The 26,605-nt window shown below is 37.3% G+C and overlaps 1 protein-coding gene across 1 annotated transcript in view; it reads left to right on the top strand.

Moving 5' to 3' along the window:
* LOC127953714 (adhesion G protein-coupled receptor L1-like) overlaps positions 1–26,605 on the top strand; it is a 161,644-nt gene that overhangs the window by 59,016 nt on the left and 76,023 nt on the right. Inside the window, exon 2 of the mRNA XM_052552986.1 lies at positions 11,144–11,309. Within this exon, the coding sequence (XP_052408946.1) occupies positions 11,240–11,309 (70 nt within the window). The 5' untranslated portion in view covers positions 11,144–11,239. The remainder of the gene's footprint in view (positions 1–11,143; positions 11,310–26,605) is intronic.

Here is a 26,605-nt window from a genome sequence, read left to right as displayed (position 1 = left end):
AAACCCTTGCTCATCTTTGCCGGCCAGCATACATTCGTTGTCAGTACGAGCTACACTGTTAGCATAGTTAGCGTAGTGAATGAGACATGAGAAAATGAGATGCATTACTGTTTGTTAATTAGGCAGAAATGATATGTGTGTCTGTTTGAAGATTCAGATTTGTTAATTTAGCTGAGGAAAAATGTATGATATATGGTTTGGATGTGTGATGTTGTATCAGTGTTTGTGTATTTCATTTTGAAACAGTAAGTGTTGGCAGGCCCCTGCTATGCTACCTGCTAATGCTATGTAGTATTTGGAGTAGATGTGCTCATTGTAGACAGTATTTTATTAGACAAACATTGATATAAACCTGTCATTGCAGTGCTAGTCATTTTTTCTGTAAGTTGTCCCCTGATAAGTTTTTTTTTTAAGTGTCTTTCTTTTTTTCAACAAGAAGTTCTTTAGAACCACTCTAAAATGTGCATGACCTCAAAGCAGCAAACAAACTCGAAGTCACAAACTTCTAACTCTGAGATAATTTGGAGATCATTGTTAAATCTAAACCTTGCATTTTTAAACTTAACTTTAGACCTTGCCATTATCTGTAACAGCTAGGCTTGGGAGCTGTCTCATTCACTTGCTAAATGGTGGCAAAGTGCAAAATATCTTCAGCGATTAATCTGAAATGCACAGATCAGTGGGCAGCGAGAGCCGCTTAAGAGTAAACCTCTCAGCCTGTTTATTTCACTGACTGAGTTGAGACGGGGAATGCAAGGAAACGCTGGAAACATGTTCACTTAGATGGCGTGATTTTGTGGAAAAGTTCATAACACTATAGCTCTACTCAATGCTTTGTGTGTCCTCTGTGGATGCATGCATCAACGTTTTTTAAAGTGGACATATCATAAGCCATAATTTTTTCAACATTTTCCTTGATCTTGTAAAAGATTGCTGTAACTTTCAGAACTCAAAACTCTCTCCTGGTTTAATTTATTGATGCCAAACCTCAGAAGTGACTCGTTCTAAAATCTTTAGATTTCTCATATAAGAAACTCCAAACTCATCGCCTACATTTATTTGTCAGCTGCTCTTATTCTGTTTTTGAAAATATAACCAGAAAAGAAAATGGACAAAAATTCAATTATTACTACCTTTGGTCAAAAACGTTAAATAGGCATGGGAAAATGCATGAGAAAAAATAAATAACTAATGAAAATGTGTATTGTACAAGATCCCTTTACATGTCAGTTTACATTGAAATTCAACCTTAATTGATTAAATTCAGATTCTGTATTAATAATTTAAACAGATTATTAATAGATATGATTTATACCATGTTAAATATCCAATAAAAGTGTTATTTGAAAACTGCGAATTCAAAAAATGTTTTTCTTATTTTTTAATTAAATCTGGCAAAATTGAGCAGCAAATTGTGCTGCACATTAAGTACCTCATGGGGAAAAGGAAAAAGACTTTAGCTATGGTAAATAATGTAAATGTTGGAGTTTTTATTCATTTGTGGATCTGCTTCGGGCAAACTGGTGTTTCTTTTAATTCTGACAATGTAGTCTTCAACACATTACAGAGCTTTTGTGTAACTCTTCATAAATTATGTAAATGATGAAGTTTGAAAAATATAAACAGAGATAGCAGCATATAGACTCAGGCTAAATGCAAACAGTGTCGTCTTAGAAAATGTTCCACTTTCTCAACAGGACATATAAAAGTATGTTCATTTATCTTCTTAAATTGTACAGAAGATAGGATTGTTCTCCTGTAGTGGATAGGAATAAGGCGACTTACATTAAACTTACTGTTGCATTTTTAATGAATGATATAATTTATAACCGTAATTTTCTGCAAAGTCCCTGTAGGAATAATGTGGCTGGTAAGGACAAGTGGAACAACATTTACATACCATTATAACAATTAAAGACTGCATGCCATCAGAATTATAAATTGGATATATTTTCAATGCTCCAAATGTTTAGAAATGTACAAAAAATTATCACGATGTTTATAATGTTGCTTAATTTTTTTAAGTGTTTTTTTTTTAAAGACTTAATGGTGAACATATATAGATATGTTTTTTTTTAAAAAGTGTTTAAAAATACTTTTCTTTTAAAAAATCGTAATGGTGAGCCTTTCATTGGCGGATACATCTCTGTTATTGGTATTGGCCAAAATGTCAATGTATCCCTAGTTGGTTGTTTTGTTCAGATCCGATCCGTTCAGATGCATGAGTAACACTGCAGAAAACTGATCTGTGCATCTCTATCAGTTTCATCAGGCTTTTGAGTGTTCTGCTTCCCAAACACCTCATAACCAAATAAACAACCAGCGTGACTACGAGGAACGTTTAAAAATTATTTTTCCATTCAGAAGTGATTTACTCGCACAATAAACTGCACAATAACATGTAATATGAATCTCTCTTGCTCTCTTTCAGCTCATGTACCAATGATTATCCCTCCATCCACCATTATCCTTCATTGGCACTTGCGCCTAAGGTTGCCGACCCCTGAGTAAAACCTTCGCTGTTCCCCCGGGACAGGTCTGATGCTTTCAGAAGTGCAATTTATTGTGGATTATGCAGAGGAATTATTGAGCCCCACTCCATAAAGGCAAGCTTAGTGACAAATGAGACACTGTTGGCTGGAGTGCCAGTGTAAATTGCACCTCCAAAACAGGGCAGGGGACCGCGATGCTCGCTTATGGGAGAATTAGAGTAATACGTCTCCAGAAGCTTTGTGTCAGGCTGAGCGTAGGAAACGGGGAGTATTATTACTTAAGGGAGTATTTGTATATGTGCAAAGACACCGGCGCGCCACTTTCTGTCTGTAAGATGCACCGTGGAAGATATGCTTTATTACCGTTGATGTAAATGGGAGTACGACGAAGCGCAGTGTCAGAGTAGATTTATAGATCAATTATGGAGATCAGGAGCTAATTCGGGGCAACACACCAGTCCACCATACCAGTCTGCTGAGCTTTAACTGAATCACCTTGCGCATTAGACAGGATGAATACATTGGACACAGATAAAGCCCTCTGTCAAATTCGGTGGAAAGATTGAGGCTAACACACCCTCATTATTCAGTAATCCGATTCATAGGCGTCTGCTAATGAGGGATTTTTGACATGCATAACGACATCAACCTGAGCAGCCCGAATTGTCCTTTTAGCAAATTTGCATCTCATTAAATTGAATTTATCGGTGACTGTCATAATTTTGTCTGGTAAAACAGGAGTTTGATGGTAAAGGGCATGGAACGATATGGAGACTTACGGGTGTGCGGGAGACAACCGTGATGATATTTCATGGCATGTCTTTGGATTTTAAAAAGCAAGAATGTGGTGATTATCTCCATTTGAGAGGCGATTACTTTAAAGGGGTCAAGAGGCTAATAAATGAATTACATCTCTGGAAGCTCAGTTCCCAGCCATGCGCTAATGTCTCGCACGACTAATTGTAGGAATTTAATCTAGCGTTCCTGACCAGTCCGAGTGAACGATCCGGCTCTCTCTTCTCACTAAGAGATGAAGCTGCTGTCATTATTCTTGCATTGTGCTCGCCTGAAAGCCGAATGACCACAAAATGCCTGACCGCCACTTACGAGATAAGCATTAGCTAAGTTTACGTAACGCTAATGTAGCCGCTGATAACCGCAAACAGGGAACCACAACATTACTCAGAGGTAAACTAGAAAAAAGCCAATTTGAGGAAATTCACTAAGAATTAATTGGTGCTGCTGATAGCAGTGTTTGTTTGCGAGCTCTGTGTGCGTAAGTGTCCAATGCACTGCGCTACGTGAACTATGCTAATATGCTAAAGGTGCAGTTTCAGTGTGGATGTATGTTTGAGCTGAAAATAATGACAGTGACCTTATTTATATATATATCCACCTTATTTTGCAAGAGTCACTATTTTTACTATGAATTATTTTCCTGTCAGCTGCCTCCAGTTTGTTTTGCTGCCTTATATTGGCAACTGTTATTTTTTATGTATTGTCATAATTGTTAACAATCTGGTTTGTTCACTCCTTTTTTATTTTTAAATTTTTTTGCAACTGCTAATGACTCCCAATATCGGACGTCAGAAGTTTACACTAAAAATAGATATCGGAAGTCACATATTCTCAGGAAAAAGCTTTACTTTATACAGGATAGAATAAATATATAGCTTAAATAGTTTAACTATTCAATTAAATAATAATAAATACAATTATTAAACAATACAATTCACTTTATTGTATCTTCCATTGCATTTCAGTATACAATTTTGAAGTAGATTTTGCCAAAACTAGATGCTGTTTTTGCTGATCTTATCCGGCCTCCTTTTCTGCTTTATCTTTCTCTAACATAAGCTTGCTTTGTAGTGGGCAATTGCCTCTTTCCTCAAAATAAATGAACATACATTATCGAACGAGGCAGTGAGTGGTTCTGAGCAACCTGCGGCATGTGTAAAATAGATGTATGGTGCGTCGTGCTAGATGAGCGTGTCTGCTAAGCAAATAGATAATAATGATCGTGGTGATTATAGTAATGATCTAATGTAACTGGATAATTAGGTTATTTGCCTTGGATCAAGGCTGTCTCCAGATAAATAGATGTTCAAATGCACATCATTCATACATCTTCCTCTCTTGGTTTCTTTTCACTTAGTCCATTTTATAGTTAAATGTCTGTTCTTTTGCAGCTCAGGAGTCTTAAATAACATAAAAGAAGACTTATTGATTAATGTTGACTCTCTTTTCTGCATTTTCCAAAAGAAGTTTTTAAATATATATTTTACAGTTATTACTTTTTACAGTAAGTTACGTTGTTATTATTATTATTATTATTACTTTTATTATTATCCCTGAAATGCAATTAAAAAATTTAAACCACTGCATGTGTGAATAGAGTTTATTTATTTGTTTAAGACAAAGAACAGAGATTTTGTGTTATTTAATTTCATTGAAATACTGTAGTATTTATTTATATTAAGAATTTGTAGTTTTTATTTGAATATTTCCATTTTCATTTTAGATAAAGTTCATTATAGTTCATTTTAGTAATTAATTTTATTTAAATTTTAGCAATAGTTTAGTCATTTTTAGCAGAAGATTCAAATATATCAATTGCATTTTCTCAAATAATAATGCTTAATTTTTTTTTTTTATCTTTTAATTTTTTCAGTCATTTAGTTTGATTGAACCCACCCATTTTTTCACAGCCAGCTTTAAGCTCCATTCAATCAGCAATCAATGGACTGAACCAAGCCCATAATTTCTTTTCTTTTTTTTCAATAATTCATTTCACTCAGCTGTATGTCACAATACGGATGAAAAATCTGTCACTTCTTCCATCTCATCACAACTTTAAGATGAAACCTCTATTATCTCTTCCTTTAACGTCTTTGCAGACTAAGAGAAACAATTGAGACAGATTACATAAGTGATCCTTTGTTCCTATGGGATTCTCTGGATAAGAGCGAGAACCTATCTACCTGTCTCTCTGGTCTGGGAGAAATATTACCATCCTTTTCTCTGGAACAGCAACACTGATGATAATGGCAGATCAGATCAGAGCAAAAGGTCAGTCACTGCCCTAAGGCAAGCTCCTAGTGAATACCCACGCTGCACTGCTCCCCTCTCAACCAGCACGAGCTCCCAAGACCGCCTGCTGCACCTCTTTCTTTTGCTCTCTCTCTCTCTCTCTCTCCCATCCGTCCTTTATCAGCTGGGACCGCAGGAGAGCCATTGTGCAGAGTGCAGACAGAGGCAAGATCAAAAGAAAGAGGTTGAAAGACAATTTTTTTCTTATTAACAGCTACAAAAGCGAGAGGAAACAGTAGAGACGGTGGTGCCTCCCAGGAGGGGAGCATTTTCTGACCATTAGTAACATGCAGACAGCAGGAGGAAGGGCTCTGTGCATACTTCCATGTTTGTTTTCCCTTTTTTTACCTCCCAGACTTTGATGCTTTGTCTTGCCTGCACGCAAGTGGACTGTTTTTCTGTCATGGCCGATTTTATTGGTCAGTCTCTTCTCTTGTGCCGGTGGCTGTGGGTTTTTGCGGTGCCACAGGAGAGGAGGGTAAATATCAGAGAAGGTCATGGGGAGGAGAGAGGGAGGATGGAGTGATGGCTGGAATGATGAAGGAGAGAGTAGGAAAGGAGGAATGGAATGGATGGGAGCCGGGAGGAAGCAGAGAATGTGCAAACTGCTGCCTAGCTGGACAATTGACAGTGAATGGACGAATTTGAAATTGATCGTTTTTAAAGAGCCCCTAAAGACATCTTGATAGATCATCTCGTACTCAGGGGCGTTTATCAATTTTTGTCCAATTAAATGCTCTAGAATGAGATTGCCCCTCCCCCTCATACCAGCTGCTTGAATGGCTTTAGCAATAATCAAATCATGGTTCAGAGCTGAGACCTAAAATGGCAATGGCAATTTTATTTATATAGCACTATTTACTTCAACCAGAGTTGATCAATGTGCTTTACAACAGAATATCTAAAAACAGCAATAACCATAATAAATGTATAATAATAATTATAAACTTTATCGAACGGATAGGTTTGTAATTTAAGCTTAAAAATGGCCACAGATAAAGCCATTGTAATAAAATTGGGCAGATCATTCCAGAGTCTTGGTGCATTTGAATGCAAAAGGGCGATCACCACTGAACTTCAGCCTCGTCTTGGGGATAAACAAGAGTCTGTGGTTAGAGGACCGGAGATGTCTAGTTGTGCTCAATCAATAAATCAGATATATACAATGGTTCCACATTTAGTGACTTATAGACAATTAGTACAATTTTCAAATCTACTCTGTAACGTACAGGCAGCCAGTGTAAAGACTCGAGAAATGGAGTAATATGATCAGTAATATGAACATGTTGGGGTCAGTAAGATTATGTATTTATTTAAATAAATTAAGGTGTTTATTTAGCATTTATAAGGGTGGATTGATTAAAAGTGACTGTAAAGACAAAAATATTACTATATAAAATAAATAATGTTCTTTTGAAAAATAAAAAAGGCAATTACTTCAGCAGTTACTGAGGTTTAAGTGTGTTAAGATGTTTGAGTAATTATAGACAATTTAAGATGATTTTACTTAAATTGGCTGAAATAATCAACTTTTGACCAATAGGTCAACCTAACTATTAATTTACCTAGGTGTGACAATGACATGCATGTAGTTTGGTGCCAATATGCCAAAGCATTGCAGAAATACAACCTTAGAGTGATTCTGTCATTTTTTTATATCTCCTGACCAATAGGTGGCACTGTGCTGAAACTGTGCAGGTAACCTCAGTACATGGCTGGCATAACAGACTCCAAGTTTGGTCTAAATACCAAACTTTGCCGAGCTCTTCATCAAATGCATGCATGCTATATTTGAGAATGGAACTTACCGAGCACAAATTTTTGAAGTCTAGTGTAAACTAAAGGCTATTTAAGTAGACTATTTATGGGATGGGGAGCTTTAACTTTGAATATATATGTCCCTGGTCTGATTATGCATTCATCGTCAGTGCATTCTGTTATTTATTTATTTATTTATTTTTATTCTTTTTTTTTTCTCATGTAACCAAGGCCATGCAGAAGAGTAATTAAAGTATATTATTTATCTACTTCCAACGATCCATTAAAATATTAATGAATAAAATCAAGTGCTGCCTTACATGATTTCCCACAGAATTTTATTTTTGTTTTCACAGTATGTTTGTCACATTTCAAAAGTTAAGTAGGCCGCAGTACTTTCTACATTATAGTGTGTGTATTTTAAGAGAGGATTAAGTTTAAGGGTCTATATAGGGTTAGTGGAATAATAAATATAATTAGCTCAGTATTAAAAACATTATGCCAATGGAAAAATGTTTGTGTGTGTGGATTTTCTTTTGTTGTTGTTGTTGTTGTTGTTATTGCCAATCTATTTTTCACATCTATGACAAGGGAAGATCAATGAAAAGAGTGTGTAGAGGTTTATGGGGATCAAAGCGAATCCCCTTGAAGAGAGACACAGGCACACACACACACAGGTTCTCCTCCCAATAAACACGCATTACAGTCTGTCTGTTCTTTCTGAACGCACAGCAGGGGCAGCATTAGCTCTAATAATTCAATGCATTTCTGTCGTTTTTTCCTTTCAGCCCTGAAGGAAGAGCAGCCTCTAAGAACAAATGAAGGAAACTTCCAGACTGTGATTTATTTCATTAGGCAAATGAGATGTGCGAGCCCTGTGGCAGTACTGACTCGAAACTGTCCACTCTCTCTCGCTCGCTCTCACTTTCTGAGCCTCTTTATACCTTCGTATTTCTCTCGTATAAAACGTGCACAGAATGGCCACTTTTGCCGTTTGCATGGTGCATGTCCTGCAGTGGGCCGTACATTCACATCCATGCATATGTAGCACGTCACATCCAATCAAGCTCTGGAATGACTGGAACTGAAGTGTTTGCCAGGGAACAGCTGTTGCAGTGTTAGCACAGAACAAAATGGCCGCCATTCAGCTCTTGCTTTCTAACTGTACCTGACCACCGTCAAGTGTGTGTCCAGAGCTCCTCTCAATTAATTTGAGTAAGTGTAATGTTAAATGGACCATGCGAAATCAGAAAACATGGACCTGGTTGGAGCAAAAGTGGGGAATCTGGCTTCAACTGAATAAGTAATTGCAGCAAGATTCTTATTAGACTGTTGGAAATTTACATAAAAATGGCAAACTGAGTTTTGACACATTTTGGAATGTAATAATGGAACTTGCCTTGTCAGAAGCGTTTGTTTTCAAGTAATGGGCCGCAGTCCAGAGTTTAATTCTAATTTACGGAACAGCATATGTTTCGCTTTTGTTTATTTGGTTACTACCAAACGATTGGCGAATGACAGCACAAAATATTTATAGCTTAACAGAAGTGTTTGCCAGAGAACAGGTGTTGCTGTGTTAGCACAAAACAAAATGGCCAATTTTAAGCCATAGCGTCCAACTGTACCTGATCGCCGTCAAGTATGTGTCTAGATCTCATCCTAGTTTTTTGAATAAGTAATGTAAAATGGGCTAGAAAACATGAATCTCATTGGAGCAACCTGCAAATCTGCATATGCTTTATTAGGTAGGTTTTGAAGCATGGCTGCTGGTTTGAGCTCTTTTAAGCTAATCCTTGGCTGGGCATGAGCTGACTTAAACTGGTCCAGTTCTAGTCCTAAGCAACTAACTTCAGCTCAGGACCAGCTTAGGACCAGCTTAAATCAGCTCATGACCAGCTAAGGACCATGTTAAACCAGCTAAGGACCAGCTCAAACCAGCTCAAACCAGCTCAAACCAGCAGCCATACTTCAAAACATTCCTAACCAGTATTTTTTTCAACATGCCAACATTAGACATCTCATTTTTACATAATTAGAGGGCAGTATTGCTTTTATATTTTACCCAGATTCGAGACAGTTGTCCATAGGATAGTACGGGTTAGTCGAATACCTGATACCAAATTGCATTTGCACAAATTTTGGAACAGAACACACAAAGATGTGAGCTGAATAGAATTGTTTGCAGATTTCTGGCCTCAGTATGAACAATTCTTTCGAATTCATATTTGAACAACATGTGTTTGGCTTTTGTTAACTGCTAAATTACTGGCAAACAGCAAAACCTAATATTGGTGTTGGACAGGGAACATCTGTTGATGTGTTAGAGCAAAAACAAAATGGCTGCTATTCAGCTCTAAACTGAACCTGATTTGTGCCCAGTTTGCACCAAGAGCTCCTCTCATTTATTCTGAATAATTGCAATGTAAAAATGGTGCGTACAGAGCTGGAAAACATGGATCTGGTCAGAGCTAAATTGGGCAAAATCTCACTTTGACAGATCTATAGGTCACACTTGAGTTTCTGTTTTACCCAGATTCTCTTCAAACAGTAGCACCACCATTGCAATATTCAACCTAAAAGAGAAAATTGACTGTAGAAGAGGACTGCTTACTCTAGTACAAGCTAATGGATTGCATCTGGACACATTTTGAAACACAACATGTGAAATCAAGTTGGCATGAAATGTTAGCATGCTCTTGGCCTCAGTCCGAACAATTATTCTGAGTTCATATTTAAACAGCATGTGTTTTGATTTCGTTTACTTGGTTAGTTTTAAATTATTGGCAAACAGCATCACAGAATAGCTGTGTTTGGACAAGGAACAGGTAGTGACGTGTTAGTGCAAGAACAAAATGGCTTCTGCTCATCTAAAACCTGTGAAATCTAGCTTCCATAACTTAAATCAGTTGTATGTCTCTGGCCTCAGTCTGAATAATTAATTAAATATCATACATGAACAGCAGATGTACTGCTTTTGTTTATGTGGTTACTACTAAATTATCAGCAAACAACAACACAGAATATTTGTGTTGGAAAGGGAACAGCTGTTGATGTGTTAGCACAAGAACAAAATGGCTGCTGTTCAGCTCTAGCCATCTACATCATTTATGCCCAGTTTGTGCCTAGAGCTCCTCTCAGTTATTTTGAATAACTGCAATGTAAAATGGGCTGTGCAGAGCTGGAAAACATGGATATCGACGGAGCATCATTGGACATCTTGCTTTCTCTGCAAACAATTGCTAAACTACGACAAAAGTCAACCTGAAAGAGAAAATTCACCACAGACTGGTTTATCTTATAATCTGAACATGTTTTGCGATGTAAAAAATCAAGCTTGCATAGCTTGAATAGTTTGAGTGTTTCCGGCCACAGTCTGAGCAATGCATTTGAATCCATAAAGCAGCATATGTTTTGTTTTTGGTTACTACTAAATTATTGGCAAACAGCATCACAGAATAGTTGTGTTGGACAGGGAACAGCTGTTGCTGTGTTAGCGCAAGAACAAAATGGCCACCCTTCAACTCTAGTTGTCTAACTCCACCTGACCGGCACCAAGTGTGCACCTAGCTCTCCTCTCAATTATGTTGAATAAGTGCGACGTGAAATGGGCCGTGCAGAGCAAGAAAGCACGGATCTGGTTGGAGCAATAACGGGCATCTTGCTTTGACAGAATGAACAGAATTACAGGGCAGTACTGCTTTTTTATTGAGCCACAGAAGGGAAAGACCGACAGTAAGAATTTAGGTCCTGCTATTAGTATTGATCTCTCTTTCTCATTTGTCTCTCTCGTTCCTTCTCATCAGGTTCTCCATCAGTGAGAGGGCGTGAGGGAAGGAGTGCCCTGCATTCAAGCTCCCGCTGACCGCACTCCCCCCACCACCCTTCGCTCCGTCCACAGCATGGCTCTCGCTCTCTGGATCCTCTTTACCTGCACCATCGCCCTGAGCAACGTCAGCCCCTCAGCCCAGGGTTTGTACTCAACCTACTCTTCTTCAGATCACTGCTGAATTTGTTGTTGTTTTTTCTGGAATTTCTAATGCCATTTTCAAACATTTTGTGGTAACTTAAGACTACATACACCAACGCAAATGCAAATGCTTGGGCAACACACTTTAAGTTTGCAGTCCCATTATGCATACCTTTTCCGTTACTGTGGAGGTAACCTCTGTACTCTGATACATTTGAAAGCTCTGTTATAATGCTACTCTGTGCAGTTGTCTCCGGTCTATTGAAACACGCAACATATTAAAGCGTCTTTGGTATTTCCATATGTTCTCTACAAATCAAAATGGGTGATTTGGAAATCGAGGGTATATGACGTCATTGGCAGGCGACACAATGACACTATGGACACGTCCATGTCACTAGTGAAAAGAGTTTATTTCTCTGGATTTTAACATTCTTTAAAAACATTTGGGATAATGTAAGTACACAAGTCAGCTAAATATATAACATTGTTGTAGTGGCTTTTGATATTTTAATAATAATAATAATGATAATAATAATAATAATAAGATCTTACATATTGTGCCTTTAAGTTGTCTAAATGTATTTATATTATGCTTTCAAACTATCTTGCTATTGCTAGCCTCTTTGAAATTGTATACCCTTAAGCCAATCTTTAAGCCAGATTTTTTACTATTGAAATATAAAATCCATTAAAAAGGATTATCTTCATTCGGTTTCCATGAAAGAGAAAACTCACCACAGTTTTGAAAGTTTTCACTCACTTGCAAAGACTATGTTTAAGACCAAAGTCTGAGGAACAACTTTATTGAATTCAAATTCGGTGAACAGTGTTTGTTTCACTTCGATTTGTTGTTTTTAGCAAATTATAAATGAATAGCTGGAGTCAGTCAGTAATCAGTAGTGATAACTGCTGTGTAACCCCATTGTACTTACCTGAGCGAACAAATCGACTTTAAAGTAAGCAAACTTAAGTTAAGGATTCAACTCACATAGTGAGTGAGAAATAGTACAACTTATTGAAATAAACTGTGTCTCATGCAATTGCTTAGTCAGTGTATTAACCTCACATAAAAAAAAGACATAAAAATGCTTGTAAACACTGTCATGTATAGGAGCATTTTGTTAAATATATGCACTACATTACATATACATAATATATATTTTTTTTTAGTTAGTGATATCATTTATTGTGTTTAAATAAATTTTGCATGGGAACAATTTATAACAATCAAATTCTATAATTTATATAATTATATGATTAAAAATACATAAAACTGCCATATGTTCAGTTTAAATGTACAGTATGTACACAACTCAAGTTTTTATTTTATTTTTTTTGAATGTTGATTATTTTATCTAAATGTTTTTGTTAATTTGAATCTCTGTTATTAATTTACAAACTGACCGGGTTTCCTGAATGTTTAGAGCATTTGTTGAGAGATTGAGAAAAATGGACCCTTAGAGTACCTGTTAAATATTCAGATGAATCATAATCAGAATCTAAACTGAACCCGAATTTCATTCAAAGTCAAATTAAATCTGTGTCAGTATTTGAGTATTGTTCTTTGGTTCAGTCCTCAGTTCACAACAAATTTCACACTAATAAAAGAAATCAGTCTTTTGAAGAGAACATAAAAAATAATAATTATTAAAATAATAAAAGAATTGACTTTATACCAATATCTGTAAGTTAGAATGGAAGTGCCATTTAAGTTATACTGGCATACACTGGTCTCTTCAGCCCCTATAAATGGGTCATTGTAGATGCGTGTGGGTTGTCAGAGAGTGTGGTGGACAGAGGAGCCCATGTGGCAGTAAAGCTGGTGTGGATGTGATGGGCCTGAGGTCTGGGGATGGGGTGAGAGTGGGGGGGGGGTCTGTCCAGCTAGTGCCCTTCCACACCGTCACCACCGCACCATCTGCTTCTCTGCAGGCCCGTGCCAGGTCCAGAGAGCAGGGGAGCATGCAGCTTTTGCTTGTCCAGGTGTGTTTGGTGGCCGCTGTATTTCCTGTGTTTAATTTTCCTGGTTCTGCTGCTGTGAATTGATGTGATGTACTCAGTGTTTCACTGGACACATTTTGGCCATGGGCACGGCGCCGCTTCATTTATGTGTTGTGTGTGTGTGTGTGTGTGTGGATGCATGAGTGTCTCCAGCTGTCTCTGTGACCTGGCTCTGGATTAATAATGCATTAATAATCAATTGAGTGTTATCAAGGTTGTGCTGCTAGCGGAGGCAATTTGGAGAAATAAGGAAGCCTTCGTTCCTCTGTGGACTCATTGATCGCCTTGTGTTGCCATTAAAGCGTGCCACAAATAACACACATTCACACTGAGCACATAATTTTGTTTCTCATTTCTGCTGTTCTCGTCTTCTACGAGTGTGTGTTTGTGTGTGTACTGTATATACTGTGTATATAAGAGACTGAAGCTGGTTGTCACAATTTTATACTCCAATGAATAAACACAGACACAAAGAGACTATAAATGTATACATTTTATAATGTTACAAAAGATTGCCATTTCAAATAAATGCTGTTCTTCTGAACTTTCTTTTCATCAGATAATTCTGAAAAACAGCTTTCAGCAGAGACAGACTGAGGTAATTGCTCCTGAAAATTCAGCTTTGCCATCACAGGAATACATGGCATATTATATATTGCCTGAGTGAGCATCATTCAAATTAAATTAAGTAAAATAAAATAGGCATTTATTGTAACAGCTATATTTATGTAAAAACATAATTTTTCTGATCTATTATTTTTAAAATATATAAAAGAAAAAGTGATCATACAAAATTGTATTACATTTTAAATGATTAAAAACGTTTTGCTTATAAATGAGGGAAATAATTAAAATTACAAAATTAGTTTTTGAGGCCTGCAATGTGATACTTTTAATAGTACTTTTAACATGGTACTCATGGTAAAAGTGTATGAGAGTCATTTTTTTTTTTTTTGCTCAGAAAAAATAAATAAATAAACAAATTAAAGGTCAAAATAAGCAAAACAAAAATCTAAACTAAAATAGAAATTCTGAAGGTATACTAAATCATTTCTACTATTTCTGGCTCAATAATCAAATATGGTGCTTTTGTGACATTTGAACTCATTTTTACAGATTGTTTTCTTGCTTCATTTGAAACAATAACCGTGTGGAGTTCATGAAGCTACTGTGCTTTTGAAATTAAATCAGAAGTGGATAGAAGATGAAATGCATGATGACCACGTCATTTTTGTTAAAAAAAAGCACAATAAGTCTTAGATTTTCTGACCTTACTGTACATGTGTGGGCTAGATGAAAACTAAACATTCAGGTTTTAGCTTGGAACAATTTGACAAATTATGTTGCAATCCAAAGCAAATAAATTATTATATATTTCTGTATGGACACATGCAATACAGTTTTCTTTCTTTTTTTTTAAACTTTTAAATGTCAAAACTAATAATCACAAATTGCTCATAGAAAGCTTATAGACCTACACTTTTTAGACAATAACTGTGTATGCGTGTGTGTGTGTGTGTGTGTGTGTGTGTGTGTGTGTGTGTGTGTGTGTGTGTGTGTGTGTGTGTGTGTGCGTGTGTGTGTGTGTGTGTGCGTGTGTGTGTGTGTGTGTGTGTGGACACAGACACACTTCCTCTGCAAAATTTCTCAAATTCTGATCCCCTTAATACTTCCTTTTGTCCACAGATATTTACAGTCTAATTTCTTCATTCGTACAACACCGTCTAGTACTCTAACAGCTCACTCAAACACTCTCCAATGTGTCTCATAATTTTACTCAATCTAATACTCTGACGCCTCCATATAACGCTCTCACATCTCGCATAAAATCACTTCTCAGTCTGACGCTCACCCCTTGATCTCACACTCCTGATTCACAGTGGAATATTCCCAATCTGCAGCCTAGTACTGTCACTCTTCACTCTAATGCTCACTCATTTGTCAAATATTCTCCCTCGAAGACTTAATTTATGGCTTTTCTATTGAGTGAGACCTTGAGATGTTGAGTGACACAAATTAATGTCGAACATCGCTCACCGTTGATGCCGGGAGCATGGATGGTTTCATGCCGCTCTGAAATGTCGTAGGGTAAGCAGCACTGCCGTGATTGTCGTGCCGTTTGATTGGTTCGCTGAGTGGAAAGATTTCCATTCTACCTTTGAAGGGTGTAATCAGTTTGAAGTCAACACGAAGTGCTGTTTGCAACCCATTTTACATCTGTAATCGGATATGTTTCTGAGTGAAACAGGATGTTTAGCAAAAAAAAACTTCAAGTCCTTCAGTAATTGATTTGAAGCTGAACAGTGTATAGTATGATAGGGCCAAAGAGGTAGGAAAATGTTATGTTGCAAGCCAGATTTGAATTGTTATTCCCACATGAGCTCCCTGGCTCAGAGAATATGAGCTTGCTAACCACTGCACTACAACACTGACAGAAACTTTTGCCTATTATTTTTTGCCTGGCTGCTTATAATAGATGTCACAATGGATTTATTGATTTGGCAGTAGTTTTCAAGTATCACTCTGTGTAGCTTGTCCACTATCCACTCAAGAAAAATAAATTAGACTTGGTACTCTAAGACCACAGTCCAAAATAATTATTTGTCAGATTTGTACTTGCAACTGTGTCAAAATGTTCAAATGCAAAAAAAGAAGAAGAAAAAAAGCAGTTTAAAGTGTAATCAACTGGTTAAACCAGCACCATGAGATGAACTACTTCTCCAAAGAAAAGGTATTCTTTTTCTTTAGATGACCATTTGAAAGTGTGCATTCTGAAATAACTGAATCTGAATCAATTATCAAACAAAAAGATACTATTCTAGTAGTAATTTTTTTAAGGTACCAATATGTGCAATTTAGGCGTAAATAAGGTTTAGTTTCCATAACTAAGGGTACCACCTATAGTGACAACTTTATTTATTTATTTATTTATTTATTTTCTTCTGTAGTATTAGTAGTAGTAGGATATTTTATCTGTATTTATTGACCTCATGAGAAAACAACAATTTTAAAAGTTGGAAATTATGATTTGGTACAATTTGATTTGTGCACAAAATATATAGTTAAAAAATGCATGAAGGTTCATGCCTAATCCTTACCCACTTTAAAGCTTGTGTATGAGATCATACAATTGCCCATCAATTCTCTAAGGAAGAAAATACTTAAAAATTGCCGTGAGCTTGTTTGTTGTTTACAGATGGAGGTGGAAGAACTCATTGTTCCAAGAAGTATGGAATGCAGAATGACTGAAATTGCTTTGAAATTTATACTGTCAATGTTTTAACACATTGCTTTTATGGCTGGCTCAGTTAATTAGGTAAAAAAAAAAACATAGCTGCAAAACTGAACACCCATGAGCAAAGACTGCAGATTTCAATTGGTTGGTTCCTGAGGCACTCAAACAGCTCTCAATTGAGATTAATGGGAATGCTAACGGATAGCTTTCTTCAGGTTTAATACACGTCTTTGATCTGAATATTGGAAGATACCAGAGTGTTTGGGGAACCTGTTTGGAAACAACCATCATTTCTGCTTTTTCACTTAGTGATATTGGTGACTTCACAATCCATCTTTAAATGACCTCCTTCAGCTCGGTTAGCGCAGTTCACCATCACATTGCAGTACAGCACTTTATGTAGTTATGTCTCGTCTGGAACATGTCTCAGATTCTGCCTGCAGACTCTCAAAGACACAGAAGCAGACACACACCCCTTGTAAACAAACAGCCAAAGTAGCTGCTTCCTGCGCTGCTTGCAAATGTTCAGATAGGCTGTGAAACAGCATTAGTGTTCTTTAATGGGATGGCATTAGGACCACTCATGGGTGCATGATGGAGTCTTGACATGGTGGTTACATTTAGTGCTTGTGTGTTTATTTATCTGTGTTTGTGTGTGTGATTGCAGCAGCGGGGCATCTGACTGCTCCAATCTGTCCTCATCTTACACACACTGAAGTCCTCACTTCATGGTCGCTCTTGCGGAAAGACCTGCGGTCCTGTTGTGTGCACATGCACCCTTTTTCTCTCTTTTTCCTCCTCTTCTTGAGTTCTCATTCAGCTCTAGAGGACCAGCTGTTTTACCGTATTTTTCTCCAAGCTCTTTCCTGCCTGAATGTTTAATGAGGGAGGAATTTGTTTGGGCTGCATGGATGCAGCATTCATGGGCTTTTGAAGCAGTGAGGGTTGAATTCATACATGTATTGGCTGATTTTAATGCATAAATAAAGCAGCGGCTCTGCTGCTTAATCAGAGCATGAATGCAGTTGGAAGGGGAGTCTTACTGTTTGCTCAATGTGTGATTCTTTAAAAGAAAATCTGCGATGTTGATTTTAGTGTGCTGCTGTTGCTATGTTTCACACTACTTCTTTTGGGTCTCTTTAGCATATATACAGAATATTCACTCTTTTACCTCTAATTCTTTCCATCTCTCATCACATGTGCTTTTTTTTGTTGTTTCTCATCTTGTCTTCTCTTTTCATGTTGTCTGTTCTCGTTTTGTCTTGTTTCCTCTGTCATTTCGTATGTCATCTCATGTCATCTTTTTTCTGCCTTTCCATATTTTGTATCTCTCCTCTCCTCTCATTTATTTATTCTCCTCCTACTCCTCTCCTTTACTTCCTGCACTCATCTCCTCTCTTCTAATTTTGTCTTTCTACTCATACATTTATTTTCTCCTCTCCTTTATTCTCCTCTTTTCTTGTATCTCCTCTCTTCTCCTCTATTCTCTACTGGTGTCTTGTTTTCTCCTCTCCTCTTCTCCTTTCATCTTGTATTTTATTTACTCCTTTTTTGTTTTCTCCTCTCCTTTCCTCTCCTCTCCTTTTATCTTTCTACTCATGTATTTATTTCTCATCTCCTTTATTCTCCTCTCATTTCCCTTATTCTTATTTTATCTTGTGTCTTGTTTTGTCCTCTCCTCTCCTCTCCTCTACTTGTGTCTTGTGTTCTCCTTTCCTCTTCTCTCCCCTCCTCTCCTCTCCTCTCCTCTCCTCTCCTCTCCTCTCCTCTCCTCTCATATTCTCTCCTCTCATCTCCTCTACTCTCCTCTACTTGTGTCTTTTTTTTCCTCTCTTCTCTTCTCCTCTCCTCTCCTCTACTTGTGTCTTGTTTTCTCCTCTCCTCTCCTCTCCTCTCCTCTCCTCTCCTCTCCTCTCCTCTCCTCTCCTCTCCTCTACTTGTGTCTTGTTTTGTCCTCTCCTCTCCTCTCCTCTACTTGTGTCTTGTGTTCTCCTCTTCTCTCCTCTCCTCTCCTCTCCTCTCCTCTCCTCTCCTCTCCTCTCCTCTCCTCTACTTGTGTCTTGTTTTCTCCTCTCTTCTCCTCTCCTCTCATCTTCTCTCCTCTCCTCTCCTCTCCTCTCCTCTCCTCTCCTCTCCTCTCCTCTCCTCTCCTCTCCTCTCCTCTCCTCTCCTCTCCTCTACTTGTGTCTTGTTTTCTCCTCTCATCTTCTCTCCTCTCCTCTCCTCTCCTCTCCTCTACCTGTGTCTTGTGTTCTCCTCTCGTCTCCTCTCATCTTCTCTCCTCTCATCTCCTCTCCTCTACTTGTGTCTTGTTTTCTCCTCTCCTCTCCTCTCCTCTACTTGTGTCTTGTTTTCTCCTCTCCTCTCCTCTCCTCTACTTGTGTCTTGTTTTCTCCTCTCCTCTCCTCTCCTCTCCTCTCCTCTCCTCTCCTCTCCTCTCCTCTCCTCTACTTGTGTCTTGTTTTCTCCTCTCCTCTCCTCTCCTCTCCTCTACTTGTGTCTTGTTTTCTCCTCTCCTCTCCTCTCCTCTACTTGTGTCTTGTGTTCTCCTCTCCTCTCCTCTCATCTTCTCTCCTCTCATCTCCTCTCCTCTCCTCTCCTCTACTTGTGTCTTTTTTTCTCCTCTCTTCTCCTCTCATCTCATCTCCTCTTCTTGTGTCTTGTTTTCTCCTCTCCTCTTTTCTGTACTTGTCTTTTATCTTTTGTCTTGTTTCACCTCATCTATTTTTCTTCTCCCTTTTTGACTTTGTCTTTCCTCTATTTCTGTATTGTCCTCTCCTCCTTTCCCATTGTTTCTCCTCTCCTGTTTCTCCTCTCCTCTTTTCTGTACTTGTCTTTTCTCTCTTGTCTTTTCACCTCATCTATTTTTCTTCTCCCTTTTCGCCTTTGTCTTTCCTCTATTCCTGTATTGTCCTCTCCTCCTTTCCCATTGTTTTTCCTCTCCTCTTCTCTATTTGTTTCTTGTTTTCTCCTCTCCTTTCCTCTTGTTTATCCTCTCCTCTTTTCTGTACTTGTTTTTTCTCTCGTCTTGTTTCACCTCCTCTTTTTTCTGCTCCCTCTTCTCCTCTTGTCTTTCCTCTACTCCTTTTCCATTCTCTCTCCTCTCCTCTCCTCTCCTCTCCTCTCCTCTCCTCTCCTCTCCTCTCCTCTCCTCTCCTCTCCTCTCCTCTCCACGTGGCTGTTGGTGTAAGAGCACCGTGTTCTTCAAAGTGTGAGCTGAGAGCAGTAGATCACAAACAGGTCTGTGCGAGTGAAAGGTTAATGGATGGCCTTTGAATATATATTGGGAGTGTGGGAGGAGGGGAGCGAGCGAGAGTGGCGGCGGTGTGTTCTTTCAAATGGGCCTTTGAAGATGCTTCTCTCTCCTGTCTCTGTGTGTGTCTCCACTGATGAGAGACAGAGGCCGCGTCTGAAGCCCTGCATTATCTGCTGTCTGGTCTGGTCTGGTCTGTACATTTTCTTTTATTCATTTTGTGTATGTGTGTGTTTTGTGGGATTGGACGGGCATTATCGAGATGTCTGGTTTTCACACCAGTGTGTGTGTGTGTCATCACTTTGTTCTGGTATGTACTGATGTTGCATTTACATGTGTGCTTGTGTCATGGAGTCTCTGTGTGTTTATGTTCTCTCCCACAATTTAATAATTGCCAGTTGTAGCCATAGACAGACAGACAGAGATTCTGTTGTGGGGGTAGCAAATAAAAAAGCAAAAACATAAAAGTGGCCAAATAAGGGGACATAAAAACAGGAACACCCATCACCTCAAAGCACAGCTATTTGAGACTGGAGTAAACAACAGACACTTTTGTGATATCAGGTACAACACCATGATTATTTGTGCAAGAGTACATTATCTGGTGCACGCAATTATCTTTTCACACTTCATACATGCAGGTGGTAAAACTGTTTTTATACCTAAAGAAGTGAATACTACTTTTGATTAGATATTTACTCTCATAAGATGACTTGAGTCATATTGGCGACCAATAAAATATGCTTTATTCTGTTTAAGGTTGGCTAGCAGATGATACTGAATTTAACTTTGTAACCCCCTTATTACTAGACAATTCTGGTTTCATAAAAATAATAATAATGACTGACAAGTACATAGGTTATCTCTGCAATGGCTTTGGTACTTCAAAAAAATATATACAAATAAATAAATTAATCATAGTAATTCAGTATGAAATCCAAGAGCACTATTGTTTTGCCAAGCATTATCCAACAATACTTTGTGCTATGTCAAGTGTCATATTTGTGTACAAATATCCAATTCTAGAGTTTATTCTGCATCAAACCCCCAGAAAATAGAATGGTTTCAGTGGGAATGTTCCCTCACAATGACAAGGAGGAAAAACTGGCAGAGATCTGTGAAAGTAAAATAACATCTAGTCGTAATGCTATCTGGGCACTAACCAGATTATAATGACCTCATGCTGATTGCATGAATGTTGAATGTTTAATGCAAACATTTGCCAAAGGCTTTCATTTGGGTTTTACATGAAGATTACATGAAGCCACTGAATACTTAAAAATGTATTTTACATAGACTTTCTTAAAAAAGAGATTTATATATATTTTAGTCATATACTTTAATATAACATCTGCCGAGTGACACACACAATGGATGTGAATTTCACTCAAAAATGACAACATGTGGATGAAAACAGAAGCATCAAATACATGTTGAGGAATTGTGCTTCTGCTATCAGGTTTAGAGAGTGAGGAAACAACTTGATTTAAGGACAAGGATCTGACAAATCCATCGAAAATGTCTTACTTTGTTTCTCCTTGACTTACGCACTCCACTCTCCCCTCTTGGCCTACTTGCTCCCTCCCTCTTCTCTTTTTGATTAGGGAAGGCAGTATTGAGTTTCCATTTATATCCATTTATAATGCGGCTGCCATTAGCTTATGACAGGCCGGACTAACCGAAGTCTCTAGTGGCATTATGCCGTTGGTTTTATCCTTTGCCCTATGAAGTAGTTTTATTACCTCTACGCAAATGAAATCACAGGACTCGGAGACTGTAGCGTGCCCTGAATTACTCCCTCTCTCTCGCTCTCTCTCTCTCTCTCTCTCTCTCTCTCTCTCGCTGGCTATATTTCACAATATGGGGGCAGGAACAGTGAATGGATAAAGCACTGACGCACTGATCACAGGAAGGCTTTAGTCTCAAGGTGAGACATTGTTTGGGGTAAATGTGTTTTAACACAAGGTAAGTGTGATGGGTCGGTCATGTTGCGTGAGTCACATCCTGTCCTCAACAGGAAGTGCATGGCATTCTGAGTGGCCGGTCCCAGCTCATTAGTCTCTCGCTCTGACCCAGTCCTAATCTTAATCCTAAGGGTTCCAGTTCTCTCTCGGCCCAGCCATGAGGCTGACGGAGGGTGCAGAGACACGGAGTGTGGGGTGTGATGTGTCGCGCTGGGAGAGGCGTGTGGTGTGATGTGGACACATGGGTGTGTGTGTGTGTGTGAGTGAGACGTGGAATGCAGTGCTGGGCTGTAATTGGGTTCGGTGCGGGTGGTTGTGATAGCCGGAGAGCTGGGGACACAAAGTGACCTTCAGCCTTTTCCGCTGAGGGTAAAAGTGTTTTTGTTTTTAAGTCTGTTTTCTCAGCTTCTCTCACTCGGTTTCTCTATTTCCATCTCAGCTTGAGCAGATTTAATGTGTGTGCATGTGCCTCTGGTGCTCTTTGACTTTTTTTCATGTGTTTGAGCATTTGCATTTGATAGACAGGGTACTATTATTTTTTTTCTCTAGAAATTGTGAGTAGTGCTTTTCTCTGAAAAACTAACTTCCAAGATGCTGGGATGGTTGCCAGGTAGCTGCTTTGTAGCTGGTCCTCCTTACAAAATATTTTAACTCTTTGTTGCACATGATCATTTGATGTATAGACTATTCGTAGTGTCACATGATCAGCTGCTAAAATCTGCTTTCACACTTTGACTGGCACAGAGCTTATTCAAAACTTACATAAAAACTATTCAGTGTTTTCAACTGCATAAGGTTTCCAGACACTTATTAAATACTTACTTAGCATAGGCACCGACCCTAAAAAGCATGAATTATTGTTTTTTAATTAATCTCTACATGAACAAATAATGACTTAATATTCTCACTTAACAATTAGCTAAAATAGAACAAATAACTTTATTGCTCCAGATCTTTAGTTACAAACACGGATACAAGACGGACACAGACATACACACACATGAAATAAATAAATAAATAAATAAATATGGACCATTACCATTAAAAGATAATGGACCATTATCTTTAAATGTTAAGCCACAAAGTTGGTTGAAGTATGAATCCTGCATGTTCTGCGTCTCTGTGTGAATGAATGAATGGCAGAGACGTGCAGGTTTGCTTACTACCTAGACTGAAGCGCGTGACGCTTGCAGTAATTTCAGCATCTGCCGTCTCAATGAGGACATAAATACATAAACAACATCACCAGAACTGTTCTGGAGTCACTTCACAAGCATTTTACCATTTCATTTGAGTAAAATCAGTGTCAAGTTAAAGGGATTCACTTCAACTCGTCAAAATAAAAGTTCATTTTTACATAAAGGCATTGTGCTAGAAATATTACTATTATTTATTAGAATGTATGTGATACTATTACTGTTAATTTTTTTTTTTATAAAACTTTGTTTTTTAAAGAAATAAATCACACAATATTTCTTCCATGTTTTAATTTTAATAGCAAATCCCCTTTATTTACCAAAAATAAATAAAAAATGTTTAAAATTCATTAATTAAAAGACAAATTAAATTTGGGTGAAACTTGTTTACTGTTTTTCATAATTATATAACTTGTAGAAAAACTATATGTTTTTTGACAGTACTTATGTGCATAGACTCCAAAAACGGCAGGTATTTCACCCATGTTATAGTTTAGTGTTTCCATAAAATGTCTTATAGAAGCTGTCAATATGCTTTATGTCAATTTCTTGTGATTAAACTCTGTTTTTGTTATTGAAGATCAGGAACAAATGTGAATTATTCATTGGATTTTAATTAATCATTAGGCTGAGTAAGTGTTGAGTTAAGAGGCAGAATTGATTTAAGTATGCATTTCTAGCCAACCATAATTAAAAGCTTAAACTGCATAATATATTTCTTAGAAGCTATATATATATATATATATATATATATATATATATATATATATATATATATATATATATATATATATATATATATATATATATATCCACGGTTCTCGGTACCAGTTTCGGTACCAAAGCAACACACAAAAATATGCTAAAAAAATATATATATATATCACTAAAAATGAAACCAAAAATATCCAAGAAGGCTAAAAGCTGGCTGGCATGGTGTTAAAACAATAACCAACCACTCAACCAACCACTGGCCACTTACTTCCATGTCTTTGCAGAAAAGTGGTTGAATTTGCATGTTGTAAATCTGGCAGTTCTGAAAACTGTGAATTATCATGTAAAATCATCTCAAACCAATGCCACTGTAAGTTGAAAGCATTTTAGGAAAAGAGTGATGTTACTAATAATTGTACGCCTGATAAAGACATGCTGTGTGATTATGCAGTTAGATCTCAAGTCAAACTCAATTAAATGAGTCAAACTCAATTTAGATCGACAAACTTGATTAAATGTATCACTGTGGACTGTAGATCAGTGATAAGTTTATGTTCAATGATATTCAGTGGCACAATGATATATCTTCAGTTATACATTTCAGGGCAATTGTATTCATATGGATATGTGATTGATTATACATTTTGATTTATTGATCAACATATCATGTAAGTAATTTGCGTACATTTTTTAATTGACAGCCCTAATATTAAACACTAAAGTGATTGCTGTATTTGCTACAATCTTAGAGTAGTTTGTTACTGAATGCTCGACTGGAAGGAATATTGCAAACACAAGTCATTTATTCGGCCATTTAAACAGACTTGCAGGAACTAGACTAATAAGAATTGTTTGGTCATATACAACTTATTTTCGAGTAGCCAAACCTGCTGACACGCGGGGCCGTCTTTGAACCGTCCACATCAGTGTAGTGCTGGCGTGGCAGTCATGCCGGCTCTAATGGTCCTGGTTTCCTAAGCTTGAGCTGTGTACTAATGAGCAACTGAGCGATTAAGTGGTGCCTGGAGATGCACTGAAAGAGGAGGAAGAAGCTGATGGCATCCACACTCAACCGGTCCGCAGTATCTTTATCCCTCACAGCCTGCCTTACAGACCTGCCTCTCACTATTAGAGCTGCTAATTGCTTAATCAATCACGGCTTCATTAATTGATAGGCAGCTCTTGTAATCAGGTATTTTAAGCTCAATTCAATTGATTGACTTTAATATTTCTTTACAGCTTTAGGAGTCTGTCGGCAGATGAATTATTTAGTGGTAATCGTTCCTTGTCATAGCGCACAGCATAGAGAACTCAAGTGACACGTGACGAATGAATGATCTGTGTAGGTGAGCGCTAATGTATCACACTTGATTAGAAGAATCGTTCTTATTCCTCTATGGAATTTTCTTTCATTTAAAGGTTAAGCAGTTTTTTTTTTTTTTTTAAGAACCACATTATTTCCCTTCTACAAAGATTAATTTACTTATTCATTTAAATTTACATTTAATATAGTTTATGAATTTGAGCAAAAAAATAAAAAAACGATTTAAATTGATTTAAATCATAGAAAGAACTGCCTACTTTGCAATACATCCATATTTCATTCACACTCATTCAATAACATTTGTATCAATAAATGTAGTAGCTACTCTAACTGGACGCAAAACTTCTCTCAAAACATGACAAAACACCTTCATAATAAAAAAAATAAATAAATAAAATTCTTAGTCTAATAAATTTAATTACATGATGTGCCAATTCGTTTATCTACAGTAATTAATCCCAAATTAATCATATTAATTAATAAATTTTGGCCGAGAAATATCCTTCAAAGCATGATTTAAAATCATTCATGTGTTTTAATTGGAAAATTTGATTCAACGTTGCACAAATAATAATATTAGCTGGGTATTTTTTTAAATGAATATTGAAATAAATAAAAAATTCCATGGTCTGTCTGAATACTGGATTCTGATTGGCTGGTAGTTCCTGTGCATTATAAAAAAGCCTAGATACTACCGTAGATCGCTATATTATACAGCAACAAGGTGCCGCTGTTTTTGAAGTACTTAATTATTTAAAAGAGTAGCGAAGACCCGGCAGGAAACGCACGCACAACTCTCATCACTCTCTCTCTCTCTCTCTCTCTCTCTCTCTCTCTCTCTATCTATCTATCTATAATTAATTGAAATAAATGCTATAATTCATTCAAATAAATGGGATCTTACTGCATCTTACTTTCAACTCTGTGTCTGATTTGAAGCGGGCAGAATGCTAGCACTAACGTGCCATAACTGACAAAAATAACAGTCATTTTTACCCCTCTGGTCAGATATTGCGCTGCAAAGAGCAATGCTAGTTTTAACTTGTCTATAATTTGGTAAATGACCATGGAATAAGCAGGATAAGCAATGGTTTGCTGTGCAATAAAGGATTTTAAATGCACTTCACCCTGCTTCGCATTGGGTGGTTCTTGGCAAACCGTTGATTATCCTTTACATATATAATGAAATGCTGTGTTGCTCAGAGATGCACAACAGTTGTGTTGAAGCTTTGTTTCAAAAAACAAACAAACAAAACATTTAGTTTGTGAAATTGAGCAAAACCAGACAATATTGTGTCTAAAATGTAACATAATATTGAGAGATATTCATCATATTTTACTTAATGGTTACATGCTCACACAAAACCATGAAAACAACATAAAATAAAGGGCACATTCTTAAAAACTTGGTAAATTTATGTTAAATATATATATATATGTGTGTGTGTGTGTGTGTGTGTGTGTGTGCGTGCGTGCGTGTGTGTGCGTATATATATATTTATTTTATTTTTTTAGACACTATTATGTTTTGCAAGCATTCCACAAATGCAATCTGATAGTGATTCTCTTTTTTTCCCCCTCATTTTCTTTTGGCTCTTGAGTAATTGT

The sequence above is a fragment of the Carassius gibelio genome, chromosome B3 (genome assembly GCF_023724105.1).
Source record: "Carassius gibelio isolate Cgi1373 ecotype wild population from Czech Republic chromosome B3, carGib1.2-hapl.c, whole genome shotgun sequence".
In the NCBI taxonomy this organism is placed as follows: Eukaryota; Metazoa; Chordata; class Actinopteri; order Cypriniformes; family Cyprinidae; genus Carassius; species Carassius gibelio.
Note: the sequence above shows the minus strand (reverse complement) of the source record. Positions and strands in the feature narration are given on the sequence as shown.